Source organism: Spermophilus citellus (assembly GCF_964194105.1).
Source record: "Spermophilus citellus genome assembly, chromosome: 18".
Taxonomy (NCBI): Eukaryota; Metazoa; Chordata; class Mammalia; order Rodentia; family Sciuridae; genus Spermophilus; species Spermophilus citellus.
Window position 1 is genome coordinate 20,184,334 of NC_138200.1, and position 13,428 is coordinate 20,197,761.

The 13,428-nt window shown below is 36.7% G+C and overlaps 1 protein-coding gene across 2 annotated transcripts in view; it reads right to left on the reverse strand.

Moving 5' to 3' along the window:
* Positions 1-13,428, reverse strand: part of DPY19L3 (dpy-19 like C-mannosyltransferase 3) — an 81,625-nt gene that overhangs the window by 11,381 nt on the left and 56,816 nt on the right. For both annotated transcript variants that reach the window (XM_081274490.1, XM_081274491.1), the window contains exons 13-16: positions 11,479-11,601; positions 10,778-10,889; positions 10,094-10,150; positions 6,097-6,179 (exon numbers count right to left, since the gene is read on the reverse strand). In XM_081274490.1, the coding sequence (XP_081130616.1) occupies positions 6,097-6,179; positions 10,094-10,150; positions 10,778-10,889; positions 11,479-11,601 (375 nt within the window). The remainder of the gene's footprint in view (positions 1-6,096; positions 6,180-10,093; positions 10,151-10,777; positions 10,890-11,478; positions 11,602-13,428) is intronic.

A 13,428-nucleotide genomic window follows, 5' to 3' on the forward strand; every position in this document is an offset into this window, starting at 1 on the left:
ACAGGGAGTCTTTGACACTTGTCCCACGTGGTCAGAGTAATAGGGTGGTTTAAATAAAAACATGAGAAGGTACACAGTGCTTGTGAAAGGTCTTACAGAAATTCCATTTTACTCAATACCTACTAAACACTTATTCTGGGCCTTATCTACAACGTCACTCTCATTTACAGTGTATCATAATTGCTAAAGAGGATAAATATGAACAAATATGAATTTTAAAAAGAGCCATCATTTTTCCAAGCCATTTCCAAGCCATTCTTTCCTTCTGAAAACTCTCAACTGGCATAAGCCATTCTGCTGCAATAAATCACATAGTCAACATTATGTATTAATGCCAAAATGTGGATGGTCCTCGAACTGGACAGATTAAGAATGTAAGAAGAAAATGAGCCTGGTTTCTATGTCTGGCAGAGCAGAAGGCAGAGGTGAGAGCTAACAGGCAAACAGTTCTGGCTTCTACAGTTTCACTGCCTCAAGATGCCAGGCTGGTCTTTCCATACAAAAGACACATCCAACAGCTGAACTTCCAACCTCTATTCAAACCATTAGCCTGTTTGGGCATTACCATTTGGAATATATAACAGGAATCAGTACCAAGAAGATGCAAAGACCTGTTCATACTGTGCATTTCCTAATTATGGCAGAGACAGATGACGGACCCTCTTATCTATTCACAGTTAATGACCAAGGTTTCAGCCTGCTTCCTGAACCATAATCATAACTCCTGATGAAGGACAGAGTTCACAAACGTTTGAGTGTCAGAAGTCCTGAGCTGTGTGCTTATTCTCTATTCATTCAAAACATATTACTGAGGGCCCACTATGTGCTCAGCTGACAACCTGTCTTTGAAAAGCTGGTTAAGAGAGTCAGGCGCAGCCCACTACAGCAAATGTTTCAAAATACACCAGAAATTAGTCTACTGCTTACATACTAATGCTTATTGGGAGCTTTCAACTCTGCTGGGGTCTGAACACATCAGACATTAAACAGGATCTCTTCAGTATGCCCTACCTGCACCTGAGCAATCCCCTCCCCTGAGCCCCTAGCAGGTGCAGCCCCTGAGGCAGCAGCAGACCATCAGCAGGCAGAGTAAGGAGCTGCCATAACTGCATAGAGGAATTGAGAAAACAACGGAAAACACATTAGATTGTAGCATGTCTTAAATGTTTGGTCTTAATAGCAAAAAGTTCAAAAGTCTAAAAGAAATGCTATCTGTTTAAAACGGCTAGTGCAGCAATCTCTGGGTTGTTAACATACAGTTTTACTGCAGCCCTTGGTTTTATTTTAAAATAGTAAAAATGAAATACTCTAAGGCCTAGAAAATGAATTAGAAATAATGCTTGTTTGAAAACTATTGACGTCCGAGGATAGCAGAGATGACGTTTATTCACTGTATTCGGTTTGATCTGGTTTTATGTGCTGGGCTCATGGTAAATCTGGGTTATTTCACTGCTACTTTAAATATTTAACTTTACTGGTAAAGCAACTGCAAAAGTCAAAGCAACAAGCACAGTAAAAAAGACAAAGAATAATCACACATTTTCTAAACTTTAAAAAAAGTCTACATTTGTTGCATTTTATATATTTTTTTTGTGGTGAAATCCACAGGCAAAGGGAGAATGGATTCTTTGTCCTTAACTTAAAATATGCACAATGACAGATCTGAAGATAGGCATTCTCCCTTTACAGACACTTGCACCTGATATAGTCTGTGGTCTGTATCTAAAATAGCTAATGTGCTTTTAACCATTGAATGACACTTCTCTATTATAGAAAAACAAAGCAATTTTTACAAATGTTTGAACAAATGATGTATAAAATGAAAGGATAATTTGTTTTTATAGCTCTCTGCCAAGCTCCATAGCAGGCTGCCCAACCTGCAAACAATTTATTCTGTAAGAAATGTCACTAAATAATGACAAGGACTCACAGGTCAAATGGATTTACATTATATAATTTAAATGTCATTCTAGGAAGACCTGATGGCATTTTGAACAAATAATCTCATTTATTTTTGAAGCTCTAGGCTTCAACAAGTTAATTACTGTTGAACTAATGGGTAAACTGAGCATTATAATATCACGTGTGAACGTTTGCTTTATCTACACTTCAAAAATTTATAGAATTATGCAAATACCAAAAATGATTCATTGAACATCAAGGAGGTTTATAGGCACTTAAATTCTGGACTTAGCCCACCTCATCTTTAAAATATACAGTAATTCTTTCTACTTTGATTAAATACTTTGATTAAATTTCTGCATTTTTTCAGTCCCATTGAGAAAATACTGTGCATACAGGATTCATTATGGAAACAGAGTATTTCTAGTGAAAATCTTCTAAAGCCAAGAAGTCAAAATGACATACATCAAAATATTCAGATCTCTCTATATTAATTCACTACATCAAAGAAAACTTTCAGGAACCAAAAATGAGACTCTCAGGACACAAGGAATGTGGCATGCACCAGGCTGTTATGTATTTGGTCCTGCTGAGTGCCGCCTGGTTTTTGCTGAGATACTGGAGAAGGCAAAAAAATCCAGGTATCTTACTTTTGTCCCCAGAAACATTACCAGCAATGAGGGCAAATATGAACATCTGCATTTCCCTGTGCTTGGGTGTGAGCCAGCCAGGTGACTACAGGGAAAGTGAGTTATTGTACCTGGGGGCCCACTCCCATCAAAATCCTCAAGGATTAAAATGACTTTAATTAAAGCACCACAGTGAACCCACTATTTTGTATAATTATTCTGCACCAATGAAAAAATTTCTAAGAATTTACAGTATTCTTGTAAAACAGAAATTTAGTACAGAAATATTTTTGGTTTTAAACCTAAATCTCCACTCCTTTAGAGAACTGGACAGGAAAGCATAAAACAACATTTCCTCTGACAAAAACTGGGACTCTAAAAACATTTTCCCACTAAACCTGTTAAGCCTTGAAAAATCATAAAATGGAGTGGAGAGTGGAAGAGAAGAACAAAGAGATAATGTTGAGAGAAAGTTTATTGCTTACTGCAGCGAAGAGGCAGTTAGAGCGGATGGCCTTTCAATGTTTACACCTTCAATATAATGTCCTGTATGTACACCTTTGGTGCTCAATAAGTATCTGTTGGATTGTGTTAATAATTGAGTGACTGTAAAACCGTGAAAACACTACAAGGCCTTCAAGACTTTCACAGAAATCCAGTCCTGTTTGTATGGCCCCTCTCATAAGTGAGATCCTAAAGTAACATACTTTGTTTTCCCTTGAATTTCTCTCTTTACCTCTAAAAGGTTATAACCTCAAAAGGAAAAGAAAATAACTACCTGGGCTTCAGCTGAAGCTATGGCATTTTTCAATCTACCTCAGCAGCAGAGAAGCCCCCAAGAGTCCATGCCTTGAACCACAGCTCAGTGGCCTTGGAGCACAATAGAGAAGCCTGACATGGTGTGTGGTTTACAAGGTACAAAGCCTGGGAGATGGTAAGTTTCTTCTCAATACTCCCCAAGAATCACCCTGTGCCAAAATGGGAGGGGGGGGGGTCACTTGAGGTATCCCTTAGAAATTCTGTAGGTCACCCTGAGGCAGTCATCCGGAGGCCTCCTGTAATGCTGGCCTGGAGAGATGCCATCATGACTGCCCTGACAAAGGACTGACATCTGAGTGTGCAAACTTTGGCTTAAGACAGAGAAGACAGGATGGTGAGGACTGAGGCATCCCTTGCCGACAGGTCTGGGTCCCCCCAGGTGTCTGGAGCTGCTTTTAGACCCACACTGTGTATCCTTGGATTGTTGCCCTTCCTTTAGTGCAGTTCAGACTTTTTTTTTTTTTTTTTGTACCAGGAGTTGAATCCAGGGGCACTTAACCACTGAGCCACATCCCTTTTTTATTTTTATTTTTGGGACAGGATCTCATTAAATTGTTTAGGGCCTTGCTAAGTTGCTGAGGTTGGCTTTGAACTAGTGATCCTCCTACCTCACGCCCACCCCTTAGCCATGGGGATTACAGGCATGTGCCACTGCGCCTGGCCACAGCGAATAACATGGACGCAGTGTGTCCGTCAAATTAGTAAAGTTAAGTTGAAGATCATATTTTATGTTTCAAAGATAGAATAAACCAGAGAGGTTAAAAGAATATTAAATACATTCCCTTGTGTTTGGAAAGCAAGCCTACGGACAAGAGCTGATTTGAATGTTGATTTAAACAAACATATTTTGTGTCTAAATAGACCCTATTTTGGCATACATTCATCATCACTTAAGCTTATTTTACAAACATGCCTAGCAGCTATTTTTACAAAAATGATAATTTAGATTTGAAGAATTTTAGGGGAAAACAGGCAAGATTAGATGACAATGGAGCCAATTTTTTTAGAACAATCTAAATCTTTCAGTTTTAGAGAAAGAAAACACCAACCAACCAAAAGACAAAGGGGTCTGTCTACCAGGGCACTCACTACTCAGGGAGAGGAGCTGCTGGGCCAAGGAGAATCTCAGGTGCAAAGACCACGCCCCCAACAGGGAGGAATAATAGATTAAGGGCTGCCACCTTCACACCTGAATAATTTCACACCCACAATTTTTCAGAGCCAGGAATGTTATTTTGATTTTCCTGGAGAAAAAGCATAAAAATAAAGGTACAACAAATAAGCACATCCAGTTTGAGACAGCCAAAGACAAACTGTGGCTCTGCTAGAATACATTTTTAATGATTCCGTAATTTTATAATTTCTGAATTGGGAAATGCAAGTAGGGAAGCTTATGATGCTAATCCAGGCAGATCTGGAAGCTCCACCATCTTCAGGATGCTACCACAAGTGGATGCCCTGTAGCATTAATTCCAAAGGTATAATCTTAAAAATATAAAATATCAGTCTCACCTTCAGATGCATGTATCGTAAATTCCCAGTTGACTACAGTTAATGCAAAAGTAATTAGCTTTCTTTTATATGGAATAATCTTTCTTCCTCACATACAATAAATACTGAAGGAATTATTTACTCTATAATTGTCTGCCATGATTTAAAATTAAATAAATAAATAAAGACCCAGCACCGAGTACCACTCTCAGCACTAGAAATATGTGAAAAATTACACTCATTGCATCTAGACAAACCCGGTCCTACACTGGGACCAAAGCCACATATATATTTTAGACATAAATCTCTATAAAATCCATGCATTGCACTCAAGAGACCTCAGCTATCAAACATTTACCATCTCTTAATACACAAGCAGCACTAAACTGTACTGGTTAGTAAACATTAGTCATGAGCAAGTGCCAATACGGCTACTAAAATTCAAAGTGATGGAGACAACAGGGCCAATGCCTTCAGAATATGTCACACAAGATTTGCAATGTCTATTTACCTGTGAGTAATCACACTGCTGCTTTTTGGTTATAAAGTAGAGAGATACAGTATTACAGTGTACAGAAATGCAGGTCAGGGTAGAAAAGTTTATTTTTGCTTGTGGGAGTCAGGTTTCATGAACAAAGCTTTGAAATACATGGATTTCACTCTGAGGCTCAAGGCTGAGGCAAACCAACCAAATGCAGTAAAAATAAGAAACAATATAATGCTAAAGTATTTTATCTTCAAGAGAGGAAGAGCCCCCGTTTTTGTATTTAAAATTCTCCTGAGGCTCATGGATCAGTGAAAATTAAATCTGCAATGAGCTATTATGATTCTAATGAATGGTAGTTTATACTATAACTTTAAAATAATTAACAAGGAAAGAATACTTTCAAGCGTCACCATTACCAGAATTTGAATGATATTAAAGCGAAACAATAAAGGCAAAATTGGCAAAGAGTAGAAAACTCTTAAGTTTTAACATAAGTAAAAATTTTACTCTGATTTCTGTCAGTGTTTGAAAGAAATTTGTTTTCTGATCCTGTTGGAGAGAATATTTCTTGAATGGAAATAGTTATTTCCAGATACAGAGTTTTAAAGAAAAAAAATTAATAAAAATGAATGTTTCCTCACAATTAGATTAAGAAAAAACAAACAAAACGAAACAAAACAAAACCTCCACCCCTTCCCCCAAAGTAAATGAGATGCACAGTGACTCTAAAAAAGTTGAAATTTTAAAGGTTAAAAAAACTCCTCTTACTTAATCCAGTTCATCAGCTCCACTGTATCTGGGTCATAGAATTCTCTCAACTCGGAGAGCTCATCCATCATTCCTGGCCAGAACTGAAATTAAAAACAAAACAAAACAAAAACAAAATCCACCCCCATACCCACAACTATCACTAAGATTGAATGGAAAAAAAGAGAAGCTGTACATGGCTTGTGGACTAAGTCACATGGAGGCTGTGACACAGAACTGCGTCTTCTCTGCAGCCAACCCTCCCAACACCAGGGTGCTGAGGTCCAAGGAAAGTTTACAAAATTCTCCTGCGATGAGGCCATTCAGGACCAGAAATGTTGTCAAATTTTTAAAATGAGCTTTCATTTTACCCTAGGAGAAATGCTATTGTAGGTGGTGCTAATATCTAGTGAAACAGTACTTTGCTACGACAAGAATATCAACCATGAAAAAGTTCACAGTGTATTACAAAAATGTAATTAACTAATATCTTGCAAACTACACTTAAGAGTTGAATGTGTCCACAGGAGACAGCACCACATTACAGCTGTAAACATGTATTTAAATGCAGAATCTCGTTTCTGTCTTCATGATAACCCATGAGACAGATGATTCAGCAGGAAGCATAGCCATCAGAGTTCTTTTTCATTACAAGTCTAGAAACTGGCTCAGAGAGATACCTGACTTGACCAGGTCACAAGTGGCAGAGCCACAGTTTGGAAGTTGCCCCCAGTCTAGAACCTCTTGTCATTATATAATATTGTAATTATATTTTTGGTGCTAAAAATATGGTCAAATGGTTTGACATACATTAACAGAATCACTAGTGCAATGGAAAAGAATATTTAAAAGCAGGACCCTCTAGGAAATTCTGATGTATTTGACTACCTTATTTATGCCACCAGTGCCTCTTGGTCAACCTAAGACTCCAAGTTATATAGATACAATATAAAAATTAGACTCTGAATCCACTGCTCATCTAATAACAACAGTCTGTTTATTTAATCATTTAATTAAATCTTAATTGCTTTATCAAATGATGGTTGACTAAAAAGATTTGATCATCTATGCACATCCTAAGGTTAACTGCAGAATTAATTTCATATATTGGCAGAGAAGACCAATGACAATGTATTTATGCTTCCATGATACTGAAAATGTGATAATTTTAAGATCCACCAGTAGAAACAAAGCAGCACCTGACTGGTCTAGGCTGTGTTTAGCCTGTTACTTTGTTATCCTGCCATCTCATCTTTGGCCACTTTTTACTGTTCATTCACATGGTGTCTCCTGGGTGAGTGAATCAGGAAAAGGGCTAGGGATGGAAAACCACGTGTCAGCGCTTCTGGTGCTAGTTTTTGGAAGGCAAGTAGTAAAAATTACTGGCCAAATGATCATTTTGTAATACTGTAACTATTTTCCCTATTAATTTGAAAATCAGAACCCTAGACTTTTAAATGAAATGTTCTAATTCTTTTACTATGTGAATTCAATGGCCATTAGATATTTTTGTAGTTTTACAGTTGCTGTTATCAATGCTAAAAATGTTAAAAGCTTCTAAGAGTCTTGTGGAAAACTTCTTAAATATGAAGGTGAGTGCTGTTTTTAAATAATTAAAGGCTATTTTAAAATAAATGGCAATAGTTTATTTGGGATTCCACAAATCAAATTAATAATCAAAACCAAGTAGCTTTTATTAATTCAGCCTTCAGAGTAGAGACTAGCACCTACTTTTCTCTTTTAATAAAATTATCCTAAAGAGAGAGCAAGTAATATTGGCACTACAAACAAATTTTTAAATCCTCATCATAATTGTCAGGTAACACTCAACTCAGGCTTTGGCAGACATGAATTTGTATTACATGTAAGTCTGTAATAGTTGGAATAGATGGAAAATAGATTGCTTCAGGGTAACTCCTAATATGCATAGCATCTTCTTTTCTCTGACTCTGTGTTTCATAAATTTTGAGAACTATCTCAACTATTTTATGCAGTGAAAGCTGGATGTGGTGGGATTTCTCCTGAAGGCCTATTCTCAGAGATACTTGGCCAACAGGCTTCTGGAGGGTTCTCTCCGATACCAACCCTTTAACTCCGGGAGAAGTACATGGATTTCCTGGAGAGAATGGCTTTCCTAGTGCCCTCCCTGATTCTTCATTAGCAAGGGTTCATAAGAGGAGTGAGGAGAGGGATTCTGATGCTCACTCCCACCTTGGGAGGCCTGGAAACGTAAGGGGGTAGTGATGTGGGGAGGGTGTGCTACTGGCATCCACTGAGTGGAAGGCAGGATGTGCCACACTATCCTATTAGGCTCAGTACAGCCCCCTATGACAGAATTATCCTGCCAGAAAGTCAACAGTGCACTGTTGAGAACCCTGACAACACTACAGCAGGGTTTCGTAAACGTGGTGGGACATGTGCAGCATTTGCAGGGCTAGAACGTCAATTGCTGGACTCTCCTTGCAGAGCTTCCGACTCGGTAGGTCTGGAGTGTGACCCAAGCACCTGCATTTCCAAGAGTTCCCAGATGCTGCTGGTGCTGCTTGTCTGAGAACTACGCCAAGGTTCCTCAGCACAATTTCTTTCTTCTACCATGTCCTTCCTCAACTGTATCAAATCAAGAGACCAAAGTCCTTAAATAGTTTTTTAATTAAAAAATCTATAAAATATCAGTAAGTAGCTGAGACATAAAAGAACTCAGCCTATGTGTCTCCAGCTGATGGCCAAGACAGTCACAGCTCACACCCACCTCCAGAGGTGAGATGAGAATGACGAGGAGCTAGATTTTTTCTAGGAGGAGGGAGTTTTAGTTTCAAGGTCAATTTGTAAGATTACATTACCTGACTCCTCACTAAACATATACTGTTTAACACATAGTTGTTGCTTTCCAGATATTTTAAAGAAGTTTCACTTATTTACATCAGAGCAATAAAATTCCCAGAGGCAAGAAGGCAGAAATCTATTTCTATGTTTTGCAACATCTAGCAGTTGGCACAGATCTCTGTCTATAACAGTCCATGTTCTGATAGATAGGAAAATGACAGAACATAACTAAAAAAATACTTATAATACAATGATTATCAAATATATTTATTTTTAGCCTACAACCTTTGGTTCACAATATCTGACATGAAAATAGAAGCAATCAAGCAATCAAAAGCTGAGCAGCTTCTATATGTGATCCTCTCTGGGGAGGATCCCATCTCCACATTTAACCACCCTCCCAAATCAGGGCCTTCATGACAGTAGAGTGATAAAGCCATTGTTCTAACTTAAAACGAAAACTGAAAAACAATCTAATCTTTAAAAATATGCATTTTTTTCTTTAAAGAGAAGGCAGGAGTTCAATTGGATAAAATAATCTGTGCTACTTGCCCTGGTGATACTTCAAAGCCTATAAGCTCAAGGATGTACAAAAGAATCCAAAGTAGTCAAACTGATCAAGGATCCTTGCCTCTGACTGGATTCTCAGATCTGAAGCACAGTTCATACCGTTTCAGAATTTAGTCAACTGAGCATATGAAAATTTTTGCTACTTCCTATTGAAAACAGAAAACAAATTTTTAAAAAGCCTAATCTCACACTGTATTTATTTTAAAACTTCAGTTCTCTTACGAAGTTTAGAACCCAACAAAATATTTTAAAATAGATAAAAATAAGATCTTAAAAAATCTCTTATGCTATATGAATTGGCTAACAGGAAAAAATAATTTTTCTATTTCATTCATTTCATAATAGGTCTGAAAACGTCTTATTTTCAGAATTTGCATCAGTAACAGTCAAAATCAAGATTAGAATGCCAGTGCTAATAGTTTCTGCTATGATATTTTTACTTAGTAAGAACTATCTGGGAAACTCATCAGTTTTCCCATCAATGCTAACTGCAATAAAGAACTAAGGAGATTGTTTATAAACTCCAATGACCACTTTATTTGCCAAATAACACAAAAATACATTGAGTCAAAGCAAATTTTATGCTAAATAAATTAATGACAAGAATGAGGAAAATTGGTCTTACCTTGTAGCACAGATACAGCAGTATTAATATTGGTACTGAATATCGCATTATACATATCTACATAAGAAAGACACTATTTAGATTACAAGCATTTTGAATACTTTTGCCTTATGGTTTTGCTTTTTAAGTATGTACTTCTTTTGAAATAACAAAAACATAATATAATGGTGCATGAGTCTCCTGTATGCAAAACTGAGTCAATTTAAGGGTTTAATCATTCATAAAGATAGTTGTAGCTTCTACCATATTGCCACCTAGTGAACTGAGAGGGCAGAACAATTCAAAACTGCATTTTCAGGTTATTAAATATTGTAATACATTTGTTAATAATTATTTTGAGGAAAATACCTTATAATAATAAGTTATAATTCTGGATAAGAGGACTATTGATGAATTTTAATTGCCCCTTTTGTGTATATTTCTAAAATTCTTCAATTTCTATATAATAAACATATTTACCTTATAGTTTTGGGGAAAAGTTAATGATTTTTAAAAACAAAATTAAAATTAACAAGTTACTTAAAAAATAATTCCTTTAAAATTCTTACAATATCAATTATTCTTAGTTTCAAATTTTAGTATCCATTTTACATGAGTAACATATGGGCAACTACTGAAGAAAAACCAAGAACAGGAATGAAAGAAATACTAAAAATCATTAAAAATTAAATGGAAAACACTGACCCTCTTTGGGTTATAAAGATGGACCAACTTCAGAAGCAACTCCCAAATCTCAGGGCTGCATAAGCCAAATGATGCGAACACACACATGTGAGATGTCCAGAGGTACTTCATCCTGAAAGGACAGAAACAGAGGAGGTCAGCAGTTCCCAGCAGGTATGCACCTGGATTGGAGACAGCTGCAAGGGCAGCTGCACAGTCAGTGACAGGAACATCTTACTTAAAGCTATGCAGAAACCATTTGCCATGGGTTAGTTCTACTGCCTCTGGGAACTATCCCACGAGTAAAACATATTTCCAATTAAGAAAAAACTGATTATGAATAATATTTTGTAGTAAGGTACACATGAGGACAATTTTATGGGAATGATAATCATTAATGAGGATGACTACTAATTTCCAAATTATATTGCTAAGTAACATTAAGTTAAGAATGGATGAAGCTGGGCACATTAGCACATGCCTGTAATCCTAGCATCTTGGAAGGCTAAGACAGGATGATAGCCAATTTGAGGCCAGCCTCAGTAACTTAGTGAGGCCCTAAGCAACACAGTAAGATCCTGTCTCAAAATCCAAAATAAAAAAGGCTGGGGATGTGACTCAGTAGTAAAGCACCCCTGGTTAAATTCCCAGTAATACCCTCCACCCACAAAGAACAGATGAATTAAAAAACAAATCAAATAGATTGGATAAAACAAAAATACCTCATGGTACTCAATGCTAAGAATCCAAACAGAATGGTGTGTATTAAGTTGTAAGCAGTTTCTGGTTTCAGGTCAACTGTGCATTTTCCCATTTTACCCAGGGATTGTTGATTTGCAGCATCACTGAACAAAATAGCAAACGTACAAATTTAAAGCTAGATCCATACTTTTAATTTAGTTACATCTTATTATTTCCCCTAAAATGAAATGAACTAGCATTGATCAAATTTTACTTTGAAGCCAAAAGTGTCACAATGTAAATGGATAGTAGTTAGAATAACTAAAATTTCATAGCAGATTTTAATTTAAGTAAAAATTTAAAGTACTTCAATTCTTTAAGAGAAATATCAAAAAATAAGTCCTGCTGGAATCACTGAGATGGGAGGAGATCTTGAAAGATGTTTTATGTTATCATTGGCATTTTGCACATTTTTATAAAGAAGCAAAAGTCAAATGGAATTGACTTGGAATTCAATTCTTTGTGAACCAGTGATCACATTTTTTACCTACCAATACTTCATTGTATGATCAACAGATAACTTTTATCAAATAGTTACATTAAGATGAAACCCCAGTGTAATGAACACTAGCTCTTTAATATCATCTGACTACTCAGGGTGTATTCTACTTTCCCTGTTTGCAGCAATTGCTTTTTTCAGATAATTCCTTTGGATCAGACTCTAAAGCTTGCATGTTGCATTTCTTGATGTATCTCTTCAAATATCTTTTGATCTATAAAAGGATCTCTCTTTTTCTTTCTCTCTTTCTTTTTTAAAGGGATATGTATTTAAAGAAAATGGAGCCTTTGTACAGTACCTCCACCCACCTTCTGGATCTGGCTGTCTCCTTATGGTGGTGGTTACTACCTCTCTCTATTCCCATGTTTCTTGTAAAAATAGAATTAGATCTAGAGGCCAAGTTCACCATTCTCCCCCTCTAAGAACACTTCCCACAGATAAGATCTACTCTAGCATCACACTGGGAAGCATGTGCTATCTGGCTGTCTCTACTCTAGTGAGGTTAAGACTGGGGAGTGAATTCAGATGTTGCACAATTTGTTTCAGAGGGGAAAAGAACACAATAGCAAGGGTTTCCGGGTTCAGATAAAATCAATACTTTTATAAGGGCCCTACTGATCCTTCATATAAATTCAACAGAACTGGATACATATATTGCTTTTCTAGGTAACCAGAGACTCTTATTTCTTAGAAATCCTCTTTTGACCACCACAGATTCATAGGAATATTAAAATGATACTCTATGGCAGCTTTTACCATTGATAATAATTACTTAAAATGATAATCCAAACATTGGCTTCTATGTACTTAAAGATTACTCCAGGAGAATATATGTTGGTAAATTCCTTTGACACATGAGAGAATTTGTAACTCCTTCTCTGTACCCTTGCCATGTTGGAAGGCTCTGATGAGTCCCATGAACACAGAACATGGTGTCCCTTTCAGTTTTATCCTTCCTACCACTGCAGACATGTTATGTCAACATCATGGTATTGTCTTAGTAGTATAAAAGCAAAAATATTGGGTCTTGAAAAAAATATCCTTTAAATACTTGAAAGTTAATTCATTAACTTAATTCATTAAGATACTATCATTTCTTAGTCTAGTAGTGCTTTCCTTCTAATAATCTTTCTAAAATCCCTACCTTGTAGAAGAGGATGCTTGAAAATCTTTATCTATAGTCATATTCCAATTCAGCCTCCAGAGATGGCTGCTAGGAGCACCCTGAGCATGGCAGACATGCTCACAGAGCGCTGCAGCCCAGCTGAACTTCCTGCTTTGGATGTGGTCTAGAGTCCTGTCAACACTTGGCATGTCTGGAATAATATTAAATTATACAGTCCAGGGCTAAATTTTACCTTGGGTTAGGCATAAAAAAAGAACACTTCTGAAAGATACTAAAATAGTTTAATAGTCAATGAAATATTTTCAT